The 27,673-nt window shown below is 37.5% G+C and overlaps 1 protein-coding gene across 1 annotated transcript in view; it reads left to right on the plus strand.

The window, feature by feature from the left end:
• Positions 1-26,742, plus strand: part of PRPF4B (pre-mRNA processing factor 4B) — a 50,778-nt gene extending 24,036 nt beyond the window's left edge. The window contains 14 exon segments of the mRNA XM_030552322.1: positions 1,521-1,602; positions 3,211-3,421; positions 7,778-7,851; positions 10,916-11,006; positions 11,722-11,869; positions 12,930-13,067; positions 14,000-14,153; positions 19,639-19,669; positions 19,672-19,752; positions 20,329-20,480; positions 21,090-21,176; positions 22,693-24,601; positions 25,406-25,451; positions 26,551-26,742. Coding sequence (XP_030408182.1) covers positions 1,521-1,602; positions 3,211-3,421; positions 7,778-7,851; positions 10,916-11,006; positions 11,722-11,869; positions 12,930-13,067; positions 14,000-14,153; positions 19,639-19,669; positions 19,672-19,752; positions 20,329-20,480; positions 21,090-21,176; positions 22,693-22,896 — 1,453 coding nt within the window. The 3' untranslated portion in view covers positions 22,897-24,601; positions 25,406-25,451; positions 26,551-26,742.
• Positions 26,743-27,673: the final 931 nt, after the last annotated feature.

The raw sequence follows: 27,673 nt of genomic DNA on the forward strand, positions 1-27,673 counted from the left end.
TGGATTCTTTTAGGTTGAGCTTCCAGCTGTTACCCTAATTCAGCTTTGTCTGTTCTTATGTTTCCATCGGCATGGAAGAGGGACATAGGCCCAGGTTCTTATTGGGTGAAGAACAGTTAGTGTTGAAATATCATCTGTGCATCTTGCTAAGGAGAGGACTCTTCAGAAAACAATTTCTGGACTGATCACGGCTGTTGTTTGCCAGATTTAAACTTTGCCTGCTTGTCCATGTCAGCAAATGTTTTGATGCCAGATTTCTTGACCAGGCTGAAAAAGCTGCATGTCCCATCAGAATCACAGATCTCTCCATTTGTTCTTCACCACCCTTTGCTATTCTCAGTAGAGACTCTTGAACATCTCATGTTACATGCAGTCTAGTAGATATGTTGATAAGTGCCTCTCGATGTGAGTCAGGGTCAAATAGGTTTGTCATATTGTTGATGACATGGTTGGTAAGAGCTGTAACATGCTCTTTGTCCCTCTTCAGTGCAGAGGCAAGGAGTTGTTTGTGGACTTTGTCTTCACTACTTCTTGTTAGGCCACTTCTTTCTCTCATAGCTTTTGCATATTCATAATATGAAACTGTATATTGTCATCTATAACACTAATCTGACCTGTGCCAAAGTGTCACTGAATTAAAAAACTAGTTTCTGGAATATTTCAAAGGCTTGTACTACATGCATAGGCAGTACAAATTAAAACATTCTACCAGGCACATTAGATGCTTCATCATATGTAAAAAAGCTTACAAATGGAGAAGAATTACATTAGGAATTTGCATACATTTATATCTATTCACTATGTAGTACAAATTAGGGACATGCAATCTACCACTACAAGTGCACAGCCTTCATCATTTCTGAAAAAAATAATGCTTCCCCAGGCAAAACCAATAAAATCTTTTTAATACATTGTCATTTGGTAGCTGTGATTAAAAGGATATTATAAGATATCCGTTGTTATTATAATTAACGTACACATTAAAAATTGTAGTCCTAGTCATGTTGTAGTATTTCTGGAATTGAGCAAAAAATGGCTTTCGTTTTGGATACCATTGTTTCACCTCACCTATAGGTTTATGGCACCACTTGACAGCTCCACATTGTACCTCACCTAAGTGTGTATACAGTAAGTTTTCAAATCATATATGATGTGGGTATATGTAAGGAGGGTACATTAAACTCCAAAAATATGGCTGTTTTTGGAGAATTGCCACACACTGAAGAGCATACGTTTTCTCATAAAGGAGGTTCAGAAAACTAATGTGGGCATTTCCTTTGCTTTGCCTCAGACAGTTGAACCTGTAGTAAGACTACAGAGGAGTGAAGTTTATAGTTGTTCGTATGCTTCAAAAGAATCTGTGTTCTTGTTTCCAAATATTTTGAGGCTAAGAGTTGTGTAATTACTCTTAATTTCAGATTGTAAACTCTCTGGGACAGGGACTACATCTTTTCTAAGTTCTGTAAAGAACCATATATTTTTATGGTGCTATACAAATATTAATAATTAATTATTCACAGCCTTGAAGACTTTGATGTAGAAGAAGAAGATGAAGAAGCCCTGATAGAGCAGAGAAGACTACAGAGACAAGCAATTGTTCAGGTATGCGACTGTATTAAAATCCTCAGACTACTGACGTTGTCTGTGCATGTAGAGTAAAAACCATTTTTGTCTTACTATTTCTTTTAAAATAAGATTGGAGACAGTGACATTTTTCAAGTGGACACTTAACGTTAATAAAGCTAAGGCTGTCACAAGCTGTCACTCATTTTTCAATGTGGTTGTAAAAATATTGTCTGCGTTGAAACTTACATTTTTGGCACAACAACATTTTTCAAAAACTTAAGTAACCTACACCAAATGAGTCATTTTTGTGACAGTTGGCTTTTTTTAGATTTTTGTGTAACTTAAAGGACTATAAAATTATGTAATAATTGCATCAAAGGATAAATCATACATTTATTGTCCTCACTGGTATATTGCTGATACTACAATGACAGTAGAGTGGAGGTTAAGACTCAGAAATATTGATTGCAATCTGATCGGTCAGTTTCATTTGAAATGAAAGGTTTGTCATCTATGTAAGCATTCAGAAAGCTGAGCAGAACTGGTGTGATTTTTTGCCTATTGTGAAACTGTTAGGTATTGTGTATGCAATTATCTGATATTCTTAGCATACTATTGTTTATATTTTAAACCCTTAAAATAAGCAATGATGACAATAGGTGCTTAATAATAATAAATAATGTTACCATCCTATGTGGTTACATGTAAAGATGCACTGGTGGTACCTGAGAAATGTTACTGGCCAAACCCCCCAAATCAGAGAAAACGGAGTAAAAATACCTTTCACCATACTCAAAGGATCACTCAACTCAGATTCTCATGGCCCACCAAGGGAAGCAAATTCCAAAGGTCAGTGCCCTTAACTGAAAGAGCCCTGCTGCTAATCCTGGAGAATATAACCTCAGGATCTGACACCCAGATCCTCTTAAATTGTTTTTAACTTCTGGGACAGGGCATAGAATACAAGGAAATCAGTCAAATAATTGGGCTCCATATTATTCAGAGCAGCAAAAATAATTTATAAAATTTCATCTTTGTGATACATTTTTATACAAGCACTGAATAACTTAAGATGAATACAGGTAACTAACTGAGATCCTCCAATTCAAATACTAAAATTTCAAATAACACTTGAGATTTCTACGCTTTCAAACTAATATAGAATAGTAAATATTTAGGTTGCGAGACTCAAAGCTCTTGTTTTTTCCTTGAAGCATGAGTTCACTTCTTATAAATCAGAATATTAATAATAGACTTCTCATGCTGCCGTTTTGGCCGCACATGGTCAAGTGCTATCCTTCTTGCCTTGCTTTCTTCACCAGTAAATCAGTTGTTACAAAGGTTTTATCAATAAATCTAAAAGTCTAAAAAGGTATTTTTGAAGTATTATAAATCAAACTTGAAGATTTGGACTATAAAGTCTTGTCTCGATATATTTTGACAAGACATGTTTCTTTCTGTATCTCACAACTAGCATGCTGCACAATTTTATTAGTGTTTCAGATAATGTATAAAGAAAAGATACAGATTAAGCTCTAGAATTAGTCAGTTAGATTGAAGAAAAAGTATGCCCCAAAATACACAATAGAATTAGATTGGGATAGGTCATGATGCTGGGAATAACTTTATAAAGTTTCTTTGCAGAAATACAAGTACCTGACTGAAGACAGTAATATGTCTGTGCCATCTGAACCAAGCAGTCCTCAGAGCAGCACACGTAGTCGTTCAAATTCACCAGATGACATTCTAGAACGTGTAGCTGCTGATGTTAAAGAGTATGAACGGGAAAACGTTGATACATTTGAGGCCTCTGTAAAAGCCAAACACAACCTCATGACGGTTGAACAGAATAATGGTAAGAATCTGAAATTTCATTATGCAATTTGAAATGAAATGCCTAATCTGCTTTGCAGGCATATTTTTTTCAGATTTCTTAACATCATAATTTCAGACTTGTGAAGAAAGTTAATTCTTAGACAGTGTTGAAAATTTCCCCCCAGAAAGTTATTGAATGGAACTGTTAAAATACTTTCTCAGGGATGGTGATGTGAATGTGAGAGTTTGTTTTCAGGGTTCCTAATTACCAGTTAAGCAGTCAGTGCTGCAAATTAGGAAGAATATACATTAATGCCTTCCTTTATATTTAAGAAGGAACTGTCGATTTAGTTTAGTTTAATATATTTTTAAATCTCCATGATATGTGACACTTCCTTGGAAGATCGCAAATTGTTTTTCTGCTGATTTTTTTTTTTCCCTTTTCTGTTTGGCAAACCTTGACTTATTTTCATCTTAGTCATTGTCATCGAGGAATGTGCACAGATCTGTGAATGTTTTAATTGCTGCCACAAAGCCAGAAGAAACTTGTGCTTTACTACACAAAAAATGGCTTTTATGGGTGGAAGGATTTGTTTTGTTCCCGAAAAAATTCATAGCAAAATAATGTTGGCTTTAAAATAATATAAGAACATAAGAATGGTCCAACTGGGTAATACCAAAGGTCTGTCTAGCCCAGTATCCTGTCTTCCGACAGCGGCCAGTGCCAGCTAGGTGCCCCGGGGCAATGAACAAAACAGGTGTAATCATCAAGTGATCTGTCCCTTGTTGCTCATTCCCAGCTTCTGGCAGACAAAGGCTAGGGACACGATTCCTGCCCATCCTGGCTAATAGCTGTTGATGGACCTATCCTCCATGAATTTATCTAGTTCTTTTTTGAACCCTGTTATGGGCTTGGCCTTCACAACATTCTCTGGCAATAGTTCCACAGGTTGACTGTGCATTGTGTGAAGAAATTATTTTATAAATATTGTGTATATATATTTTGTAAATATAGAACCAAAGCTTGCCATGGCTGCTTCAGCAAGAGAAACAAAGAACACCTATCTGGTGCAGCCTGTGCTATTGAAAGTGTGTTACTCCCAGAGGAATTCTGCCCCACTGCGCGCACACAGAATTCATGTCCTCCGCAGATTTCTTTGCTTCACCACAGAAAAATTACTTCTGATAGGGAAGCAAAGGGAAACTGCAAGAGCAGCCACATGCCCCTCATCAGCAGCACGGGCTTGTCATTTCAGGCGCCTGGAGCAGCTGGTAGAGAGGTAAATCACTGCAGGGGGCCAGGGCTTGGTTGGTGACATCCTGAGTGGTGACTGCTACCCTGCACACCTGGCTTAGCTGCTAGTCCTGGCTGGGCATGGGGGAGGATGGGATTTCCTCTTCCCCTGCACAGAGTGGCTGGGTAAGAGCCAGGTCAGACCCATCCCCAGGAAGCTCTACACCCTGCCGATGCCCCACCCCACTTCCCCATGCTTCCTGCCCCCATCACTCGTCGGCCCTGGGTGGAGGGGTCACTGTATGGGGAGCTGCTCCCACATCTGCCCAACCCCGTGCATTCAGAGCCCCACTAAGCTTCATCTCTTGCATCCGGAGCCCCCCTGCACCCAGACCCCCATCACCGAGCCTCACCTTCCTGCATCCAGACTCCCACCAAGCACCTCCCCTCTGCTTCCAGACACACCACCTCTGGACACAGACTGTCGCCCACTGAGCCTCCTGCACTCAAACCCCTACCGCAATGAGCCCTGCCATCCAGTACCTGGACCCTCTCTGCTGAGCCCCAACCATCTTCACCTGGACCCCCTGCTGAGTCCCATTCCCCCTGTACCTGGAACCCCCCCAACAAGCCCCTGTGCATTTAGACCCACCCCACATCCAGACCCTCCATTGAGCTACCTGCACCCAGATTTCCCCACACAGAATCCTCTCATCCAACACCAAGCCCCTCCATGCTTGAATCCTTCCAGGCTTAGTCTGCCTGCTCCACAGCTGCATTGGAGGTCAGGGTTGGGCGTGCGTGCGTGCAAGACTCTGTCCCTCTCGCTTGCTACCTTGGTGCGCCTGGCACAAAGGGGCATGGCCTCGGAGTGTTTATGGGGCAGGCTCATCCCTTGCGCAGTGTCAGGATCAGATCCAGCCTCACCATTGAGTCTGTGTCCTGTGGGGGACGGATGCATGGTGATCTCATGTCTCCCTGAAGCCAGTGGCCTGTGCTCCCCACAGCCATGCTGGAGCCTCCACATTTATTTATTGTCAAATAAAATGTGTGGAATTTTGCAGAATTTATTTTTTTTTGGCAAAGAATTCCCTCAGGAGTAGCGTGTTAACTAGGGCTATGGAGCACACTTTGTTCTTTTGAGCAAGATCAGAGTGCAGTTCAACCTGTTATTGCATGCAGCAGTTGTACTAGCTGGTTTAGAGACTAGGTGCACCCTCTGCCTCACAGACCGCACACCTCTTAGGGATGTATGTTATTGAGGCTGGTAGTCTAGCCTAGCGCTCCATCGAATATTCTGAAAAGATCTTGTCCTATTGTTAGTGTGTTTAGGGAGCACCCCCTCACCCCAACAAACTGGCTTCCTCCTCTTTGATATTTGTAAAAGAGGGACTAGATGGCAGAATTTAGCTCAGTCATTTCCAGCATGTAGTGCTTCCTTGCTGGTTTTATAATAGTTGATCAACAAAATATTTTTTTCTAGAGCTGTGTGCAATTCTGTCAAATATTGCTGATTGTGGTAGGGCTATATAGAAAGAATAATCTTGTCTCAACTCTGAAAAATACACCAAATCATCAGTTTGATAAATTGAAAAGGTAATATAAGAAATATTGTGTATAAATAAAAATAATAGTATTTAGAAAGCACCCTGCCAAAGCACACTTTTGTGCTACATAAACAATTAAAATACTAAATAATTAAAATACAAAATGCACAATATAATAACTGAAGAAAACAATTGGAGAAAGTCAAAATAGTACTTAAATTAAAAGCAATAAATAATTTTATGCTAGGATTTTAGGGGTGGATATTACAATAAATAGAAACATAAAAGGAAAGCCAATTTTAAAAGATTGCCCTGCTGCTTGTCAGAGCCAAGTTTGATCTGTGTTGTGACCTCCTATGGAGGCAGTATGATCTGCCATCAGGAGATTAGCAACTGGCCAGAGTTCAAATGTAGGATGCGATATGTGCATGGGGCGAGTAGGGGCCCGGGAGGGAAACTGAATGAGAAGGGGCTCAAAAAATTATATATGAAGAAAACTTAATATTGTGGATTCATCATTTTGCATAAACAGCTTTTGTATAATCTTAGTTTCATTCTCCTTTATTTCTGATGTAAATATTGTTAAAGAGTAGAAGTGTAGGGGAACACCAAATTCTGTGGAATGTAGGTAACTTTGGGACTAAAATGAAAGACATTTGAGAAGTATGGCGAAGTGCCCTCTGTCTCTTAACGGCGCTCTCTTCTTGATTAAGGGACCTACATTGGTTTCAAATGATTCCAGTCCAGTCATCTATCATAAGGAGGCTGGTGGCTGTCATGTGGGCCTTGAAAGTGCAGGATTTTGGGGTGTAATGCTGGGGGAAGTGGGTTCCTCAATACTCTGGGATGCATGTAACTTACTCCAAAATATTAAAATTATTCTACTTTAATATGTTATGAAATAATTCCAGTTCTGTCTTCATTAATATGTACCCTTAATTTACATTTCTTTTACATTATCAACCCTATAAAATGTCTTTGGGACATTAAAGATGATTAAATGATGAGAAAGGGGTAATCTGGCCTGCATTTTAAAACGTTTCTTTTAAATAGAACAATTAAAAGTACAATCAGCTATTTTATCTGTCCTGTTAAGAAGATTTTTTTTTTTATGACTGCGTGAGGAAAAACTTCCAGGAAAAGAGTTTTGGGGGTTTAAAAATTTTAATAAAGTACCTCATATTATTGGCAAAAAAATTATTCTAAGTTATGCACTCAGTCTACAGGTTATCCATAGGAATGTGTGGAATACAGAATTTTTTTCCTGTTATGTGAATTGTTGGAAAACCATTACAGTTAAGTCTTCAATTGAGATATTTGCTTTTTTTTTTTTAAAGCAAATGAAAGGTTTTAAGCTCTGTGTTGCATTTTTAAACAGGTTAATTATATAAGCGAATATACCATAAACCAACATATTATAGGAGAAATGGTAATAGAAGTGCCTGGTTGCAGTCTCATATAACTAGTAAATAAGTTTAATGCTATGTAATGTAGATTCTTAATATAGAGAAGATAACTGCTAACACACCAGAATAACTCTTTTTATTTATTGGTAATCTGTGCTTTTAGTTTGTTTCTTCATTTTCAAGTTGAGTAATGTAAATTTTCTTTTAAGGCTCAGCTCAGAAGAAGCTATTAGCTCCTGACATGTTCACAGAATCGGATGATATGTTTGCTGCGTACTTTGATGTAGGTAATTTTAGAAGGATAATTTATACACGTTATTTGCTCGTTGCTGTGTTATTAAAGGGATACTGTCAAGTCATGTATGCCTGAATTTTGACTCACTAGAATTTGTAAAATCAGGTGGACAATATCTTCTGAAAACTTTAATAAAAGTCCATTGAGCCAGATCTCGACTTTCTTATAAGTACCATCCAGGAAATCTCTCTCTGAAGTCAGTGGAAGTTTTCCCTGGACAAATACTGGGGGATTTTGCCTATTTTTCATGCAAGACCTGCAGTAGTTATTGAGCGTTGTCTTTGCAGAGGAAGCACAAAGTAATATAAGAAAAAACAAAAAAGTTACTCCCAGAATTTGTGCAAAAATGTCATAAATAGGACTGTAAGTTTGTCGTCATAATTGGGAAATGCAGTGGGCATCGTGGTAAGTGTCACACCTCAAAAAAAGAGTGACAGGATTGTTAGTCACAGACCGGTTTTATAGTTACAACATTGCCTTTGGAAAGATGCTGTAGGATTTAGTTAATCTACAATTACTTGGTGGTTCTTATAGGTTCAGTATGCTTTATTTTCTCAAAATCTTCATGACATATTTTAGGTGGCACTTAGCATCGTACCTCCTTTCATGTATGCTGTTGTCTTGGACTACCCTAGTGGTTTAGTATTTGAAAGGGGAGAGATGTGCCTCTGTAACAGGGCAGGCTCCTCTCCTAACTGAGATCCCCCACAATGTTTGATGCTTTCTGTTGTTTAGCACCACAAAAAGAACAGGAGTACTTGTGGCACCTTAGAGACTAACAAATATATTTGAGCATAAGCTTCCGTGGGCTACAGCCCACTTCATCAGATGCATAGAATGGAACATAGAGTAAGGAAATATATATACATACAGAACATGAAAAGGTGGAAATAGCCATATCAACTCTAAGAGGCTAATTAATGAATATGAGCAAATATCAGCAGGAGAAAAAGAACTTTTATAGTGATAATCAAGGTGGCCCGTTCCAGACAGTTGACAAGAGGTGTGAGGATACTTAACATGGGGAAATAGATTCAATCTGTGTAATGACTCAGCCATTTTACAACAGAAAAGCTTCAGAAACAGACTCCAACGAGAAACTGCTGAACTTGAATTAATATGCAAACTAGATACCATTAACTTAGGCTTGAATAGAGACTGGGAATGGCTACAAAACTATAAAAGTTCTTTTTCTCCTGCTGATATTTGCTCATATTAATTAATTGTCAACTGTCTGGAATGAGCCATCTTGATTATCACCCTAAAAGTTTTTTTCTCTTGCTGATAATTGCTAATATTAATTAATTAGTCTCTTAGAGTTGATATGGCTACTTCCACCTTTTCATGTTCTGTATGTGTATATATATCTCCATATTCTGTGTTCCATTCTATGCATCTGAAGAAGTGAGCTGTAGCACACAAAAGCTTTTGCTCAAATACATTTGTTAGTCTCTAAGGTGCCACAAGTACTCCTGTTCTTTTTCTGGATACAGACTAACATGGCTGCTACTATGAAACCTGTTAGCACCACTGTGAATTTTATTTATATTACCTCCACAAAACTGCCATCATGATCCTGTGTATCAAATGTGTCTACAGTTTTCTCCTGTCCTTAGCCCTTTCTCCAGGGGAAGAGAGAGAGAGATATCTGACCACACTGATCTTACGTCCTCTGGGCTCTGCTAGCTGCCGCCTCTTTCACTTATTTTTTTTCCAGTGCTTTTTAACTGTCCTCTCAACTAATGGGATAATGAGCTTCTTAGCTCATGAGTTTCTCCACTCCCCAAGTCTGATCAAATAATTAAATATGCCACGCATCCCTTTGGGAGGCGTGGCAGCCAATTACTGCTTAACTTACCCTCCCAGCACTCTGTCACAGCCTCCCATATAGCAAACATCAGTCTAGTCCTTAGTGTTGTCATTTCTGCACTATTTTCACTGAATAATTGAAATACATACATGCAATCCAGTAGGATATTTGGGACTTGGAAAGCATCATGTTTGCATGTACATTCAATGACCTGCTTATTTACATGCAAACATCCCAAAATGTGTCAAGGATGGATTTTTCTTTTAAGGAAACAAAACCTAAAAATCATGGAATTAATTATTCTTACCAAATGTAATTCTTTAATTATAACTGATGTCACCACAAACAAAGGCATAACAAAAAGCCACTGTAGTGGCACTCCATTAACAACAAAGGAAAACCCTTTAAAATGGAAAAAAAGGTAAAATTGTTGGGAAAATATTTTTATTTTCAAGCTTTTACAACCATGATGTAAACAACAGAGATAAAGAATAAAAAATAGAAAAGTACTTGATATTGTTCCATTTAAAACAGTTTATAAATGGTTGACAGTTTGTGGAAGGGAAATGCTTATCACTTAATTGAAAGTGCTTTTTTAGTTTTGTATATACTTTTTACATTTGTCATGCTGATATTGATGGCTATATATTGCTTGTAGTTGTCTCTTGCTAATTCACAGTATTGATAGTAATATCCATTAGGAATGATTAATTTATTCTATGAAGTAAGAAGCAATTTCACAAAAAAATTCAAGCATATCACCGCCTCAGAATATCCTTTTCTAATTTTGACAATTATATTTTAGTTTTATTTATCAATAAACTAATAATATATTGTAGTATTTTTGGTAAAAATATTGAACTCTAAATAATATGACCCCATAGTATTTTGCTTTTAAAACTTCCCAAGAAGCTGTGGGAGAGAGACCACAAATCTTGTGTGTTACTAGAAGCGTACATTAATGATTTACTAAATTTTACTTATGGTAGCAATGAAAGCTCTACATATCTGTACTATTTCATAATAGTTCTATTGATTTTTTTCTCATACATTGATGCTTAAAGGATATTTTGTCAATTTATTATTTGAACTGTAGAAATAGAAGAATATTGGTTAGGAATGAGATGGTAAATAACTGAATGGACTTCTAGTTTTCATAAGCAAGTGTAATGAAAAATCACAGTTATATACAAAAATGTATTTTGAATATAACAGAAAAGTTAATTCTCCGCTTTATTTCAGAGTGCTCGTCTTAGGGCTGCTGGTTTTGGAAAAGACTTCAAAGAAAACCCCAATCTCAGGGATAACTGGACTGATGCAGAAGGCTATTATCGTAAGTATTTTTTGCTAACTTAATTTATATTGTTGTCTAAAATAGGGTTGCTTAATGTAAAAGCATCTTATTTAAAAAGATTTGCAAAATTATTTTGAAATTGCATACCACAGTGCCATCACTTAAGTGTGGCTCACCCAAAGCAGCTGCATGTTCCTGCACTATAGTGCTCTGTCAAACTGCTCACAGATGTGTCACAGAATCTAACAGTCAAAGTAAAATTAAAACCTATCCAAAGTTATTTACAGCCATGAGAGCTCCCTCCAGAAGGAAGGGTTACGTCAGCACGTTTGCCATGATCTGAAACCAAGAAAAACAGCATGCAAAGAACCTTGATGCCCATCGTGCTGTAGTTGTCACCCAGGACTCAGAATGGAAGCGCTTCAGTGAGCACATTTCTTCACTACTCAATGTTAAACTCAGCAGCAGTTAATAAAAGCCAACAGAAACGTTTCTTGTAATGGGATGAAATGGGCATGCAGCCTCTAATATTGTTTATGAAAAGATTCCTGACCAAAGGAAGCACAGTTTCAGTTCCCCACAATTTCCGCAAACCTAGCTACAAAGCACTGTAGACTTGACACAATAATAAGTGACTGCACTGTGTATCTTTTTCTTTCAGAACTATACAGAAAAGTTTCTTTTTGTGAGTTATTCTACTTGTGTGTACTTAGCTCAGAATTTATCTTATTTCCCTCTTCATTTTCTTTCCTAGGTGTTAACATAGGTGAAGTTCTAGATAAACGTTACAATGTTTATGGTTACACTGGCCAGGGAGTTTTCAGTAACGTAGTGCGAGCCAGAGATATGGCCAGAGCAAACCAAGAAGTGGCAGTCAAAATAATCAGGAACAATGAACTTATGTAAGTCATGTTTTGTTAAATAGTAAAATAATGAGATTTACTGCACTAATAATGTAGTCATAAAGGTGGGGCTAATAATAATCTTATTAATTATCTGTACTGAATTTTTTTTCTAGAAAATCTTCCAGTACTTGGTTTTATTCCCACTTGATGTTTCAAGTGAAATAATCTTAGGTCTATCATAGTCAAAAGCAATCAACATCCAATTGATTACTATACATAATTATACATTTTAATGAATATTTGGTAGCAGAGGAGTAAGACTCTGCCTATGTGGAAAGAAAATTATTTATAGCTCTTTTGAGACCTAGAGTCCCTTGTTGAGTAGTGTAAATGTTACAGTAAACAGTATTATCCAATCTAATTGCAATACTGTGAATTTAAAGTTCACTGCTTGTGTCATTTCCTTTCCTTTCTCCATGAAGAGGATTTCCAGTGTAAACCTCCCCTATCTATTTTAACTAGGGGTTTTCAAATGTCTTATTTTGTTATTCCATTAATTAAAATAAGTGATTGTACTGAATCAAGACTCTTAAAAATTCTCTAAAATAAAATAGTGACAGTGGTACTTTGATGAGCTCACAGATTATATTTAAATGTGAATCTGGATGTGAATTTAAATAATATTAAGTGAACTCTCTATATCATGTGCAACCCATTCAGCAAAAGATTTGCTAATAAGTATAGTACAGTTTGTTAAATAGATACTGGATTGATTTTTATTTATTTATTTATTTATTTATTTATTTTAAACAGCAGCTGTCTCAAAACCCAGTATTGAGTCAAACCCCTCTGTGTGGTAGGATGAAATCTTACCTCCATTTTACATATGGGAAAAGGCAAAGAGGGGTTTTATATGGACATATGAAACATAAAAAGGTCAAGTCATTTGCCAAAGACAATAGATGTTGAGACTAAAACCTAGATCTTTTGACTATTAGGGCTGTGTTAAACATAAGACTGTTACTGCCTTCCTAACATTTTGAGAGCCAGTCAACTTAATGCTCATGTTGAATGTCATGTGTAGAATTTCAATAAGTATGTATTTCTTTGTTTTTAGGCAAAAAACTGGTCTTAAAGAACTGGAATTTTTGAAGAAGCTCAATGATGCAGATCCTGATGACAAATTTCATTGTCTACGATTGTTCAGACATTTTTATCACAAACAGCACCTCTGTCTGGTATTTGAACCACTCAGGTAAAATGAATATGTACTAAACTGTGTATAAAAATGAAAGTAGATTTAAGTGCATTTTAATCTTTTTTACTCTTAACTTGAAAAATTTCTTTACATTTGGACTTCTTTTACATTCTGCTCTTAATATGTTAGTAAACTTACTTAAGGCAATCAGTTCAAAAAACATTTTACAAAACAGAAGAGTACCACACTATTTTAATCTAATTAAAATGACAATGTCAGGATGACATCTGGTCCATTACAATAACATGAATTAAAAATAGTTTGTTAGTATTCCTGCCCTGAGTCGTCCTAACAATTGACAATTCTTTTTACCACTATATTTTTCTTTCCTAATATTCATAATTTCTTCTTCATCTGGAATGGTTTCAGAGGTTCAGAATGCAGCATTACATTTGCTAAGTATTATTTGGGAACATGTTACCTGGGTATACAACCACGTAGGATACATTCAGAGATTGTCCTTTTGCTCTGCTAGTTTTATAAACATTAGCCAATCTGTTGCCTATGCCAACAACCAACATGACCACCTCAACTTCTGTGTTTCTTCTTCACAAGTCCCAGTCTTGTCAATGTTTTCCTGCCCTATTTTGCCCCTTGAGAAAATTTACACAAAGACCATACAACTGTTGAGAAACTATCATAGTTTTTACACACGAGACCTTCAGTGAATCCTAATGAAGTTGCTTAACTGTTAGATAAGCACAGTCATGTCAGTAACTGTATAGCATCTCTTGCTCTGATTGGCTGAGACTTCTATTTCAGTATAAGGCCTGATGACAAGGAATCTATTTCAAGTTGGTCTGGTTTACGTGATTTTTTTCCTGCTGCCTAAAAGAGAATTAGTTTCTGTACATTAAAATTGATGTTTAAAATATGAATATGCTATTCTTTGTTTAATATTTTCCTATACTTTTTATATACATAAATAGTATGAATTTACGAGAGGTACTGAAAAAGTATGGAAAGGATGTCGGTCTCCACATTAAAGCTGTACGGTCCTATAGCCAGCAATTGTTCCTTGCATTAAAACTACTTAAAAGATGTAACATCCTACATGCTGATATTAAACCAGACAATATATTGGTAAGTAATATTTAACACTATAAGACAGTCTGTACAAAATACATATATGTTTGAAAAGGGTGTTATCTGAATTTTAAAGTCCAAATTTTGTCATATTTTACTCCAAAAAAAGCTTTTCATTTTGCATTAGGACAAATAATAAATAAGAAAATAACTGTAATTCAATCAAATATTTTCTGCTTCCAATTAAAAAACTTTTAACACTAAACATAACCTAGTAACCTGTGATTTTATCCTTTAAACCAACACAGCAACTGCCCAGATCCCCGTACATGTTCCACTCATACTTCTTTTTAAAAAAGGGCTTCAGTATTGCAAAGTAAGGAAGCACTCCCTCCGAGAAGAAGATTTTGACTTCTTTGAGATATTGGTAGCAAATGCTCCCTTTTGTGAGGGTGCTAGCAAAGACATGTCTGCTGCAAGAACCGAACATGCAAGCTGGCATTAAGCTAATAAGCAAATAAGCTAGCTAAATTGAGAGGGTTCCTTTGTCGATGAGGACAGTAAGAAGAACTCCTTAAACTCTCTTCCCTGTACCCTTGCAGCAGAGGATAGGTAAAGCGTCATGGGAGTTAAACACCAGAACGCAGGTTGCTTCTGGTTCACCTGATGTATTTGTGGGTCACGTGACAGATTCAAATACTAGAGAATCTGAGCTTTCAGTTACTTAAAAATGTAAGTTTCTAGTCTTCTTGGTTGTGAAAATAACCTAAATATGAACCTAGTGTAGGCAATGAACTGTCTTTTGAGTGTGCATCAATTTGAAACAATATCTGAGATCCATTAACTCCCTCTGTTGTCCTTCATTAATCGTATTGGGGTGTTAACTCTAAAGCAGAGGTTCTCAAACTTCATTGCACCACGACCCCCTTCTAACAAAAATTACTACACGACTCCAGGAGGGAGGGGCAAAGCCTGAGCTCACCTGAGTCCCACTGCACTGGGTGCAGGGGCCAAAGCAAAAGCCCCATGACTTCAGCCCCAGGCAGCAGGGTCTGTAACCTGAGCCCCGCCACCCAGGGCTGAAGCCTTTGGGCTCAGGCTTTGGGCTGGGAGTTCGGCCCTGGGCCCCAGCAAGTCTAACGCTAACCCTGGAAACCCCATGAAAACAGGGTCGCAGCCCTCTTTGGGGTCCAGACTCAGTTTGAGAATTGCTGCTCTAAAGCATAAGCATGATATTTTAAATATTAACATTAACTATTTAAGTGCTGATTACTTTAGTGGATGGAAGGGGGTGGAAAAACTCACAAAGTAGGAATTTGGAATTGCTGTAGGGAAAGAAATGGAGAGGGTTGAAAGAAGGAGAATAAAAGAATGGGAAGGTAGAGAAACAAAATTAAGCAAGCCACAAAGGGCAGAAAGAAGTAGTTTTATATGTGAGCTTATCTTTTCATGGAGGGATGCTGAGTAGAACAATAAGATACTGAACAAATAACAGAGAATACCTGAAAGTTTAATAAGTAAAAACGGTATTTTACCCTTGAGCTTTATGCAAATCACTGGCTTGAGGGCCCATATATAGTCTTAAATGTATACCCTGGCCCTTTTTTTTAATGAGAGGGTGGGGGAGGGGCAAATTTATATGTAGTGTATAACTCCTTTGAAGCCTCCAATAACAAATTTGGCTCAGATTCTATAAAAACACGTTAAAAGCTGTTTTTAATAGTCAAGTTAACTTAGGCTTGGTCTGCACCAGTGGTTTTCAACCTCTTTTCATTTGCAGACCCCTCACAAATTTCAAATGGAGGTGCCAGACCCTTTGGAAACCTTAGACGTATTCTGTGAGGATCCCCTCACAGGGTCCGTGGACCACAGGTTGAAAACCACTGGTCTACACTACAAACTTTTGTTGATATTACTATGTCATTCAGAGGTGTGGAAAATCCACACCCAAGTGATGTAGTTATACCAAACTAGCCCCCAGTGTAGACAGCGCAGTGTCGATGGCAGGGCTTTTCTGGTCAACATATCTACCGCCACTTAGGGAGGTGGAGTACCTATGCTGATGGGAGAAGCTCTCTCCCGTCAGCATAGGTAGCGTCTTTACTAAGCGCTAGAGCAGTGCTATAAGTGTAGACAAGCCTTAAGGCACAGCTGGTGTTAACTTGGTTCTCCCATCCCAATTCTGAAGTTTGCATGAATGGAAAATCCAGTTTGCCTAATTATCTTGTTTAATTTGACTGTTCAAAGAGATTCTTTTCTAACCTGGCTTTATTATAGCTATGATATATCTCTCTCTGGCAGAACTGTGTTAAAATAAGTTAGCTTTTCTTAAATACATTTTTAAAAATCAAAATATTGAGTTAGAATCCCCTGAAGGAAATCTGAATTGTTCCCTTAATGTTATCTAAGGTGAGAAATCTGACTAATTTGAACTGATGGATGGCTTCCCTCTGTTCTCTTGAAAGCATCAACTAAGATAATTTCAGTGCTTAGAAGCATAACTTATAATAGTATTATAAAGGATTATAAAGACTTGAAATAATGAAGGGATTAAGTTAAATGGAATAGGTCCAAAAACACCTACTCTAGCTCTCCACACAAATATCCAGAAACTAATTTAAGTGCTCAGATTGACAGGTTATATTACATTTTAAGGTTCAATTAGGACTTTTTTCTATGTTCCCTACAAAGTTTGAGCTTGGCTTAACTGATTTGTGGTCTGTTCAACCACAGAATGAGAATAGATTTTTCCCTAAAATGATTATATCTCTTCTTATAGTATAGTTGAAATAATCTGTAATAAATTTAACAGACAATATAGTATAATTTTAACCAAATAGATGTCTGAAAAAAGTGAGCAGGCAAGATCATAAGACTTTTTCTATTTCTAAAATTTTCTATTTACTCAATGACTAAAAGAGATTTCCACCTATAACGTAGTTAAAATACTGAGTTTTAAAAATTGCCCACGAGAGTAAGAATACTATTGTCCAAAATTTTAAAGCTAATCTTTAGACCTCATTATGAAAAACAAAGGCTTTATGTAAGGAATCCTAAAATAAGCATTCTGTCTTTCAGTTCTTCTGCCCAAGAAGCCTTAAGTGCACTCTTTTAAAAAAGGAAATCAAACTGTGAAAGATCTTAAGGCCTCAATTCACATCCAAGTATCATTTAGAAAAAAAAAAAGTAATGTCCTTTCATGAGTTATCAGCAACCCCTGGACATGACAGCTTTCCTACAACTACAGTGATCCAAGCCATCAATGTGATCCTTATTTTGAAAAAAGGAATTCTCCATGGCATCTAGCCATTTAGACACATGTTGGACAATAATGTTCTAATAGAAAAAGAAAGTTCTCACCTTTATGATGATATCTTCAGTTTATTCAGGGTCTTCTCCAGCTTTTGCAAATAATTCTGAATACAACTTGAAAAATTCTTGTATGCTCTTCCCCTTTGGTGTTTTTTGCATTAGTCATACTAGAAGTTTTGGCTCAATTTAGAACTTTGCTTTTTTCAGTGTATGAGTTAGTTTTCACTTTTCCATTCCTTCTACAAACAGAAATTACATGCACATGCAACCCTACCTCTTTTTTCTTAGAAAAAATCCAGCCATCAAAAATTCCAGAGGCAAGTGACTGTAAAGTTAAGCTGGAGTGCAGTGAGGTCTCACACTTAAACGTGTGTGAAAAGTACTGAAGCGTTGCTTTAAAAGATTGTGAAAGCTAATAAAATAACATGTTTTCTGACTACTTGAACATATGTCCTACTAGAATATTTTTTCATATTAAAGATTCTAAATTGTATTACAATATATACAAAATGAATATTTATGTTCATAAATGACTTCATCAAATGTTATAACTTGGTATTGGCAGCATGAATTCTATTCCAAACAGTGTAAAACTTTCTAGAATATTTTTTTTTTGGCCAGTCCTTATAGTTGATTCATTTTATTTGCATATGAAGTATTTAAGACTTACTGGTGGTGTGGTAATCTAATAGAGGTTGTATGTTCCAGCTATAAGAATATTTACCCAAAAAATGACATGACTATATAATATTAATTAGCTAATAACTACTAATTCCAATGTGCATTGTTATTACTGACACAGAAAATTGATGTATGAATATCAGATTTAGAGAGTGAGAATTTTAGCCAGCTTTCTGGGTTGGCAATAGAGCTGAGTGCTGTAGCTCATGCTATCCAGGTATGGAAGTGACTTTTGGTTGTTCTTTCCTTGGGATCATTGGAACTTGGCTGCATTGCAGAGGTGACTCACTTGGGCTCTGAGTGGAAAATGATATGCCTTCAGTCCAGAATGTGCTCATGTAATGAGTCTTCAGACAGGGAATGTTGTCTAGTTCTGTACAGGCTGCTACCCTGTCTAATTCTCTGGAGCAGGGATTCTCAAACTTTTTTTTTTGCTGGGGGCCTCCCTTTGAAAATATTTCAGGCTGTGATTACCCTCCCCACCCTACTCTTGGTACTGGACATAACTTTCACTGCAGATCCTTATAGAGCTAAGTAACCATACCATTCCCCCCCTTACTTCTGCACTGCTGCTGGCAGCAGCAGTGCCTTTAGAGCTGGGCGGCCAGCCAGCAGCCACTGCTTTTGGCTGCCTAGCTGTGAGTCAAGGGAAAAGGTGATCTTGTGACCCCCTTCCACAGTAGCCTTGTGAACTCCTTTTGGGTCGGGACTCCTAGTTTGAGGAACTTTTGCTCTAGAGAAGTAGATTGGGGAAGATCTAGCGGATCCTCAGGACCTTTTATATGGCCAACTTTTGATCAAGCCAGATATGGCAAAGAGCCATTTCTTTGATGACTGGGGGAAGAGTGACAAGGACTCTGCCACTATTTGAAATGTGTATTGGTTCTGTATTTGGGGGAGGTGCACTCTGAGTTTGCCTCAGCTCAGATTTGTGTGTGTTTTCTTTTGGAAGGGGAAAGACACATTGGAATGTAAATAGTCTTCACTTATTAATCCTGCACATTGTTCGAGCTCATGAATGGCAGCCTGGGGAGCAGATTCCAGCCTTTCTTACCAGGTGTCATTCTTACTGTGTACATAAAAGAAATCTTTTTAAAAAAAAAATGAACACACAGTTCTTTGACATATTTGTCCATGGTTTTAATTTTTTTATCAATCATGTTAACTCATTATTTTGCTGGGCTAGTAGCGCATGCATTTGATATAAGTAGAGAGACAATATAAAGTTGGAAATGTTATTTAACGTCTCTCAGTTTATAGATAAACTAAAATTAGTCAAATTGATCAGTAAAAATGAATTTTAAATTCAGTATTTTTATGACATTGTGCCATTCATTGTCATTTCTAGTTTAAGAAGATATTATAGTTTTATTAGAATACAATGGACCAAGACAGAGTGGGAGGAATAAATATTAAGTTAGTTAAGGGATTATTGGGATGATTTGATTTGGTCTTGTTACTGGTGTATGAACAGTTTATGTACTATCCAGCATCTTTGACAATCTGTGTACTGTCACTGTGCCAGTAACGTTTTTTATTTAATTTGCAGGTGAATGAATCTAAAACCATATTAAAGCTTTGTGATTTGGATCAGCTTCACATGTTGCAGATAATGACATCACACCATATCTTGTCAGTAGATTTTATCGAGCTCCTGAAATTAGTAAGTTTATCTGAGGTTATTTCTCTCTGTATTAAATTATGAAAATACTTGACTAGTAATTATCATACATGGCCATATGTAGTTGGAATATGATGCTTCATAGATAAGCTGAAAAACTAAAATCAAAGATAAAGCAATAATCTTAATGTAGCCAGTCCCATGATATGTCAATAGTAGAACACACTAGCATTTGGTGAGAGAGAGCTTGAGATGCTCATTGTTTGGTCCTAGTCAAGTAGGGATTTGGGGTGTTGCAGAGGCAGAACAGACAGACTTTGCTGAGCAGAAGCTCACATGACCTTTCCAGGGGGATAGGGGAGAGGGAATTTCGGTTGACAGTTTTCACTGTTTTTTATTTTGCAGTGGCCAGGGCAAGTTACAGTTAAAGCCCACTGTCATGGGAAAATGGAAAGACTTCCATTTTCTTTCTTTGGTACTTTACTCTTCTTAGGAATATGTGTTTTAAGGTAGCTCCTAAATCAGGGTTTATAGTACCTGTTTACTCTTGTAGTCTTTTATGTTTATGCCTGCTTTTGTGGTATTAACTGATGTAATAAAAAAACTCTTCTGTTTCAGTTATAGGCAAAATCTATGATTATGGTATAGATATGTGGTCAGTAGGCTGCACGTTATATGAACTTTATACAGGAAAAATACTGTTTCCTGGCAAAACCAATAACCATATGCTGAAACTTGCCATGGACCTCAAAGGAAAGATGCCAAACAAGGTAAGAAATGTGTAAACTGTTTAAAATCTCATATGAAATTGCAGTAATGGGCATCATAAGGTAAACACTGAATTTGGTCTGATGTCTTAACAGCCAACAACCTTTTGACTGTAGAATTTGTATTGATTATAAATTTATGACGTGAAAGTACATGACTTCTTTTCATAGACTAAGTGTTAAGTGAAACCAGAAACCTCTTTTATACACTGACCTGAAAAAATAAACACGTAGTAAATGGAAAATAACTGTGTGTGTTACCAACTGGTTTGAGTGACATTTTATTCAGTCTAGTCTTGCCAGAAGCTGGGAATGGGTGACAGGGGATGGATCACTTGATGATTACCTGTTCTGTTCAGACCCTCTGAAACACCTGACATTGGCCACTGTCAGAAGACAGGATACTGAGCTGGATGGACCATCAGTCTGATTCAGTATGGCTGTTCCTATGTTCTAGTCATTTCTCACTGTTCTCTGAAAGACTGTTAAAAGTATTAAGTAATTCATATTATTGTAAGTCAGTAGATGTAATCTTTCATTAGGGTGAGTCTAAAATCTGAAGTTTTCAAGTCAAAGAACTTTACAAAACTCTTGCCCCTGTTTTATTTTCAGATGATCCGAAAAGGTGTATTCAAAGATCAACACTTTGATCAAAATCTCAACTTCATGTATATAGAAGTAGACAAAGTAACAGAAAGGGTAAGTCTTAAATGAACTAACTGAACTGTAATTTTTTAAAAAGTTGTTTAACTATAATAATGTTTCAGTTATGAAATTCAGTAATTAACGACCTAGTAATTAATGTTCTAACTAGTACCAAGATACATTGTGAAGGCTGTTGAAAATATTTTTTTTCCTGCAGAATGCAGACAGTTTATTGTGATAGGTTAAATAATGTTCTAGCAACAGGGAATTTCCTTATGGTTTTGCATTTGTTTAAAAAAAAAATCTGGTTATTCTCAATCATAAACTGAGTACACTCCTTCATATAATTTAATCTTTTATAAACTTAACTTGAAATTATGAATAAATCTGAATGCTGCTGCCTTCCTTTGTTTTGTTAAAATTAGAAAATGTGCATCTCTTATGTGAAATATTTGTTATAGAATACTCCCTTAAGCCTGGTCTACACTGCAAAGTTAGGTCGACGCAAGGCAGCTTATGTCAATCTAACTATGTAAGTGTCTATGCTAGAATTTTGCTCCCATCAACATAACTGCCCCACTATGCTGACTTAAAAACTCCAGCTCCACAAGAGCGTAGGCCTGGTCTACACTAGGGGGCGGGGTCAATGAGAGATACTTAGACTTCAGCTACGCTATTCCCGTAGCTGAAGTTGCGTATCTTATTCCGACTTACCTCCCGTGCTCATGGCACGGGATCGACAGCCGCTGCTCCCCCTGTCGACTCCGCTACCGCTGCTCGCCCTGGTGGAGTTCCGGAGTTGACGGGCTCGTGTTTGGGGATCGATATATCACGTCTAGATGAGATGCGATATATTGATCCCCGATAAACTGATCGCTACCTGCCGATGCGGCGGATAGTGTAGACATACCCATAGAGTCAGTATTGATGTTAGGTTGATGCAGTGTCAATATAAACTGTGTTGTTTACATCGACTGTTACTGGCTTTCAGAAGCCATCCCACAGTGCCCCACACTGACAATACAGTCAGTACAAGTGCTTCTGGTGAGGACATGCACCACCAACACAAGGAGCATAGTCTGGACCACAAAAACAATTAAATGACTGTGGTGGCTATATGCCGACGCAAATTAGACCAATGTAATTTTCTAGGGTAGCTATGCCCTTAGGGATTATAATGTGTACCATTGAATGTTAGAGTGCACCGTAAAAATACATCAAATTGGCAAATATAGAACATGCTTTCTCACTTAGAATTCTCAATATACTAATCCACTGAGTCTCAAATGTAGAGAAGCAGGTCTTAAATGAGATGTGCAAGAAAATGAATGCATTTGGCATAAAGCACATTTATTAGTCTTCAATTTTCAGTATTTCTTTAAATAACTTTTACAGTAGTAAGAGTTACAACACTAAATATGTGTTGGACAGCAGTAAATTTAGGAGGAATAACAGTGGAGAGAGAGAGAGTTCTTTAACTGGAATATGTGCTGCTTATTGTGCTCATACTGGGTTTATTAATGGTGCTAATTTATATAGAAGTAAATGTTGGTTGCTCTTTTTATATTAGGAAAAAGTTACTGTCATGAGCACCATTAATCCAACCAAGGACCTGTTAGCAGACTTGATTGGGTGCCAACGACTCCCTGAAGACCAGCGGAAAAAAGTACATCAGCTAAAGGACTTGTTGGACCAGATCCTAATGTTAGACCCAGCCAAACGGATTAGCATCAACCAGGCTCTGCAACACGCTTTCATCCAGGAAAAAATTTAAATCAGATGAAGAAGTCCTAAGGGTTTGAGTAGTTAAGATACAAAGACTGAAGAAATTTCACAGCAGTTTATTAATGTATATAAACATATATATTTCCCCCTGCAAAGTTGAGGAAGAATGATATATTTGAATTAACACCAAGGCTGATATTTCTTTTAGAAATGTTAGAGTAATTCTGTTTGTGTCTTATGTGAAAATTTTCACTGTAGAACTGTTTTAATTGCCAAGACTGCACACAAGTACAATGCTAATGTATATGGTTGCAGTTCATATATTATAAAAAAAAAAAAAAAAAAAAAAGCTTGTTATAAAAGAACAGTAATACTGGGTGGTTGATTTGTTCTTAGCAGACTTGGCTTCATTTTTGTCTTTAAAAAATGGCCAGCATAAATGCTGTTTATATTCACGTTTTCCTAGGTGTGTGTGTGCAGGCCACAGCAGCATGCCCTTGGTGTAGTCAGTGCCGAAGGGGGTCTGTTCCTTCTTGAGCCTGCCTGCAGGGATGGTCTCCTCTTTTAAAGCAGGTTGTGTACAACTTTCAGTACACTGAAGGTAAGCTAAACCATCAACATCACCGGTGTTTAAGATGTTATTTTACTGGAACAACTGACAAATGAGAGACAATAGCTTTATGGCAGAATTCCCTGCATGTTTGATAAATGATGTTTTATTTTCTGGCATTGCAACTGTGGCATAGTTACGACTTGTGTTCAGTTCATCACATTTAAAATTTGGAGAATGCGCACTTGATGGATAGAGCGCCTTCAGTGTACTGTTCTTATTACTTTAATTTTTTTAATCAACTTGCTATAGACTTTGTATACATTTTGTTAAATATAGTTCACTATGACATAGAACCAATACTTAACAGAAAAGTTTTCATTTACTAATTACATATGTTGGCATCTGATTCTGAAAGACCTTATATCTAAAGGATAGATAGACAATATAATGACATTTTTAACTATTTGTATGTCATTTTGAAAGTGTACTGCTTTATGCTAAAAGTGTTTCATTTGTTCATTGTTTTCATTATTTGTGATCATGTTGTCTTTCAATACAGGCATAAACCTTCCACTCTTGAACAAAGCAGCTGCTTTTTAAAAGCGGTAATTGCTTCTTTACCTTTTATTTCTTTTGTAAATGAAGCTTTTCTTTAAGAAATGTGACAGTGTTGTCTCTTGCATAAAACAGTTGACACTCACTTATTGTAAAGTGAAGATTGTTCTGCTGCATGTAAAGTGGACCATGCAGATTTCTGTATGTTTTCAGTATGCATCATTAGATAATAAAGTCTTTTGTGAACAAGGCATTTGTAGCCATTTTTAAAAGATTTTGTCTTCAGTGCTGGTAAATCAGGTAATACATAAGAAGAAACCCTTCATTTTTCTGTAAATCCTTTAATTAAAGGGATTATTAAAAGTTATGATCTTTGGAAGGTGATATTAATTAGATCTCTAATTATCATCATTGTAAAAGAAAACAAACCAAAAACCTACAGATACTGTCTATCTGCTTTCATTGTTATGAAATTATTCCTGTAGGATGTATGGTTGAATTCAGGCTTTAACTAATGTTTGTGCTATTTTTCTCACTTTTCCTTTTGATGGTGCTGAAAGAGAGAAAGGAAAGCGAGGCACAGGCCACTCTACGCCTACTCCATGGGTCTGATTTGATGAGACACCAACTTCACCTTCCTAACAAGGTTATTTCTGACAGCATGTGTAGATAAACATTTAGCAACAAGTTAAAAATAGTTTGAAACATTTGAGTGAGTTATGCAACATGAAGAATCCAGAATCAAATTTTCCCAATCCATACTGCTGTTTTAAATGTAGCTTGAGATAATAAAAAATGCATCTTTTTATTTCCATTTATTATTTGCATAAAAGGTATAGAAAAAACAGGGATTTAGAGTTTTTTTGTAATACCCTTTTCAAATTGTAAATAGGACTTCTTTATCCATCTAGGCACAAACATGCACACTTAGTGCAATCAAGGATGGAAAATGAGACTAAGCAGTCATTCTGCTGGTGGGGTGTTCCCCACCAAGGAGATGTAATGAACTACAAAGCAGGCAGGTGATGGGTGATGTTACATGCCTATTTTGAACCTTTAACCTGTCAGTTTTTATTTTAATTTTTGATGAAAAGTAAATCTGTTCCCACTTCAACATATTAAGTTTCTTGTTCATACAGGAAAGAGAATGCAGATTTCACTCTTACTGAAATGAAGAACTAGATACTTGTTAGCTAATTTCACACAAAGAAATTTGCACTGTTATGGTGACACCTATAACATATCCAGCACTTCTGGTGGCAATTTTACACAGATGTAGTGAAATCCTATTGTTTCTGTTGATTTTGACCATTATTTTGTATCCCTATTTAAGAATCGTGAAATGAGTTGTCAACTCCAATAGAAACAATGCACCTTATACCTACAGAACTTTTAAAAACTATTCTAAAGAAGAATAAAGTTGCTCGTTTACTTGTTCTTTGTGTTGTAGGTGCCGCTCAAAAGAAGATGATGACCACCAGAAGACATGAACAAAGGTTTCTGTCCTATAAAAGATATGAAAATATTTTTCATGTTATCTGTTTAATCTTTCTGATTGCAGCATTCATTAGCACTATTGGTAATTCTAAGAATAGTCCTGTTGTGATGGTATTTATATGTATGATGTGCTTGTTTCATTTCTGGTTGATGTGATTTTGTTGTGATCAAATGTAGGAAGATACACAATACTGTATCTGTAACTTTCTTCTAATAAGAGAAATATTGGGTATGATACATTTCCTTTAGGAAAGAGTCAACCAAATTTGTCGGTAAAATATATATATTTTAGCGTCACTGATGTTTTTATGATTTTACTAGCAGAGGATATAAAATTTTGTTCCCTTATTTTATTGTAGCAAGTGTATTATAAATGCTAATACTATCTCTTACTTACCTTTAGCCAACCGAGCAAACATTGTAACTAGGGGGGTGGTTTATGAGAAATTGTTGAAAAACAAGTGGATCCTGGTCCTTGGCCCTCCTCCAGCTCCCTTTGTGCTTTTCTGGCAGAACAAAGGAGTTGTAATTCTGGCTTGAACATCCAGCCAAATGCTTCCCCCAGCATGGAAGATTCCTGAGTGGTGTAGAGACATAATTACTCATTTGCCTCCCCTCTCCCTCTCAACTCTTGGTGTAGGGGAGAGTTGGATGTGTGAACGGAGTGGTGCTGAACTCTGCTAATTCCCAGCTGTGGCAAACGGGTACAAAATAGAAGAATCCCTGAAGCTGCCATTCGCAGTTGGCTTTTGTATGAGGGTGGTATGCAGCTGTTTTTGCTGCCTCCACACCTTGGGTCTGGTGCCAAGTGAAACTTGGCTGAACCCAAGCATTTAACCCATGATCTGTGTCTCATGGTGACTGAAAATCAACAAAAAACAAACTAAAAGTGCTTTTGAATCTGGGCCCCCAGATGAGAATTAAATACACTGGAGATGTATACTAAAAAATCCCTTTACTACTTATATTTGTTATGTACGTTGCTTAGGTGGATACATATGGGTTGACAAAATTGAAAACCATTTTAAAATAAATTTGTTAAATGAATTTTGATTGAGTCATTACATTTTTTAATAATGTTTTTCCATCCATATATAGGGTAAGTGGCAGTAAACCTCTGAAGAACCTTTGAATATATTGATCCATACACAGAAGGCTGATCATTCTGTGAGAATACAGGAGATATAACGTAATCTTCTACAGTGTATTAAGTCACCAACTGTAACTTATAGCAGCAAATATTCAAAGTGGCAATTTCTTCAAGTTAATAAAATAAGATTTCGGAAGTTATTTGCATCTTGTGTTTTTTACTTTTGCTCTGTTTATGAAGTTGATAATATAAAGCTTTTAAATACTTTTTTTAAAAATTTGCATACACTAAATCAAGGGCAAACTTTTAGGCCTGAGGGCCACATCGGGTTTCCAAAATTGTATGGAGCGCCGGTTAGCGGAGGCTATGGCTCCCCAAACAGCCAGGCGTGGCCCAGCCCCGCCCCCTATCTGACCCCTCCTGCTTCTTGCCCCCTGACAGTCCCCCCTGGGATTCCTGCCCCATCCAACGCCCCTGTTCCCTGTCCCTGACAGTCCCTGGAAACCCTGCCCCAACTGCCCCCCTGCCACTCCATCCAACCCCCCCATTCCTGACTGCCCCCCAGAACCCCTGTCCCCATTCAACCCCCCATTCCCCGCCCTCTGACTGCCCTGACCCCTATCCACACCCCTGTTCCCTGACCAGCACCTCAAACTCCCCTGCCCTCTATCCAACCCCCCCTGCTCCCTGCCCCCTTACTGCGCTGTCTGGAGCACCGGTGGCTAGCAGAGCGACAGCCATGCCACCGCGCAGCACAGAGCACCAGGTCAGGCAGGGCCCTGCAGCTGCATTGACCCAGGAGCTCACAGTCCTGCTGCCCAGAGCATCATGGCGGCGGCAGGGTGAGCGGAGACGGGGGGAGGGGGTACAGCAGGAATGGGGCTGGGGGCTAACCTCTTGGGGCAGGAGCTCAAGGGCTGGGCAAGAGGGGCCCGCGAGCCATAGTTTGCCCACCTCTGCACTAAATCATAACATGCCAATGTAGTGCTTCAGATTCCATTTTCTCTGCTAGAGTTTAGGCCATTATCAATAACTAGGGTACCAGAGGTATTCAGTTACCTGCTCCATCACACACTTTCTTTGTGACGTTGGGCAAAGAGTCATTGAGTCTCTTTGTGCCTCAGTTCCCCA

Source organism: Gopherus evgoodei, chromosome 2 (assembly GCF_007399415.2).
Source record: "Gopherus evgoodei ecotype Sinaloan lineage chromosome 2, rGopEvg1_v1.p, whole genome shotgun sequence".
NCBI classification, from domain to species: Eukaryota; Metazoa; Chordata; order Testudines; family Testudinidae; genus Gopherus; species Gopherus evgoodei.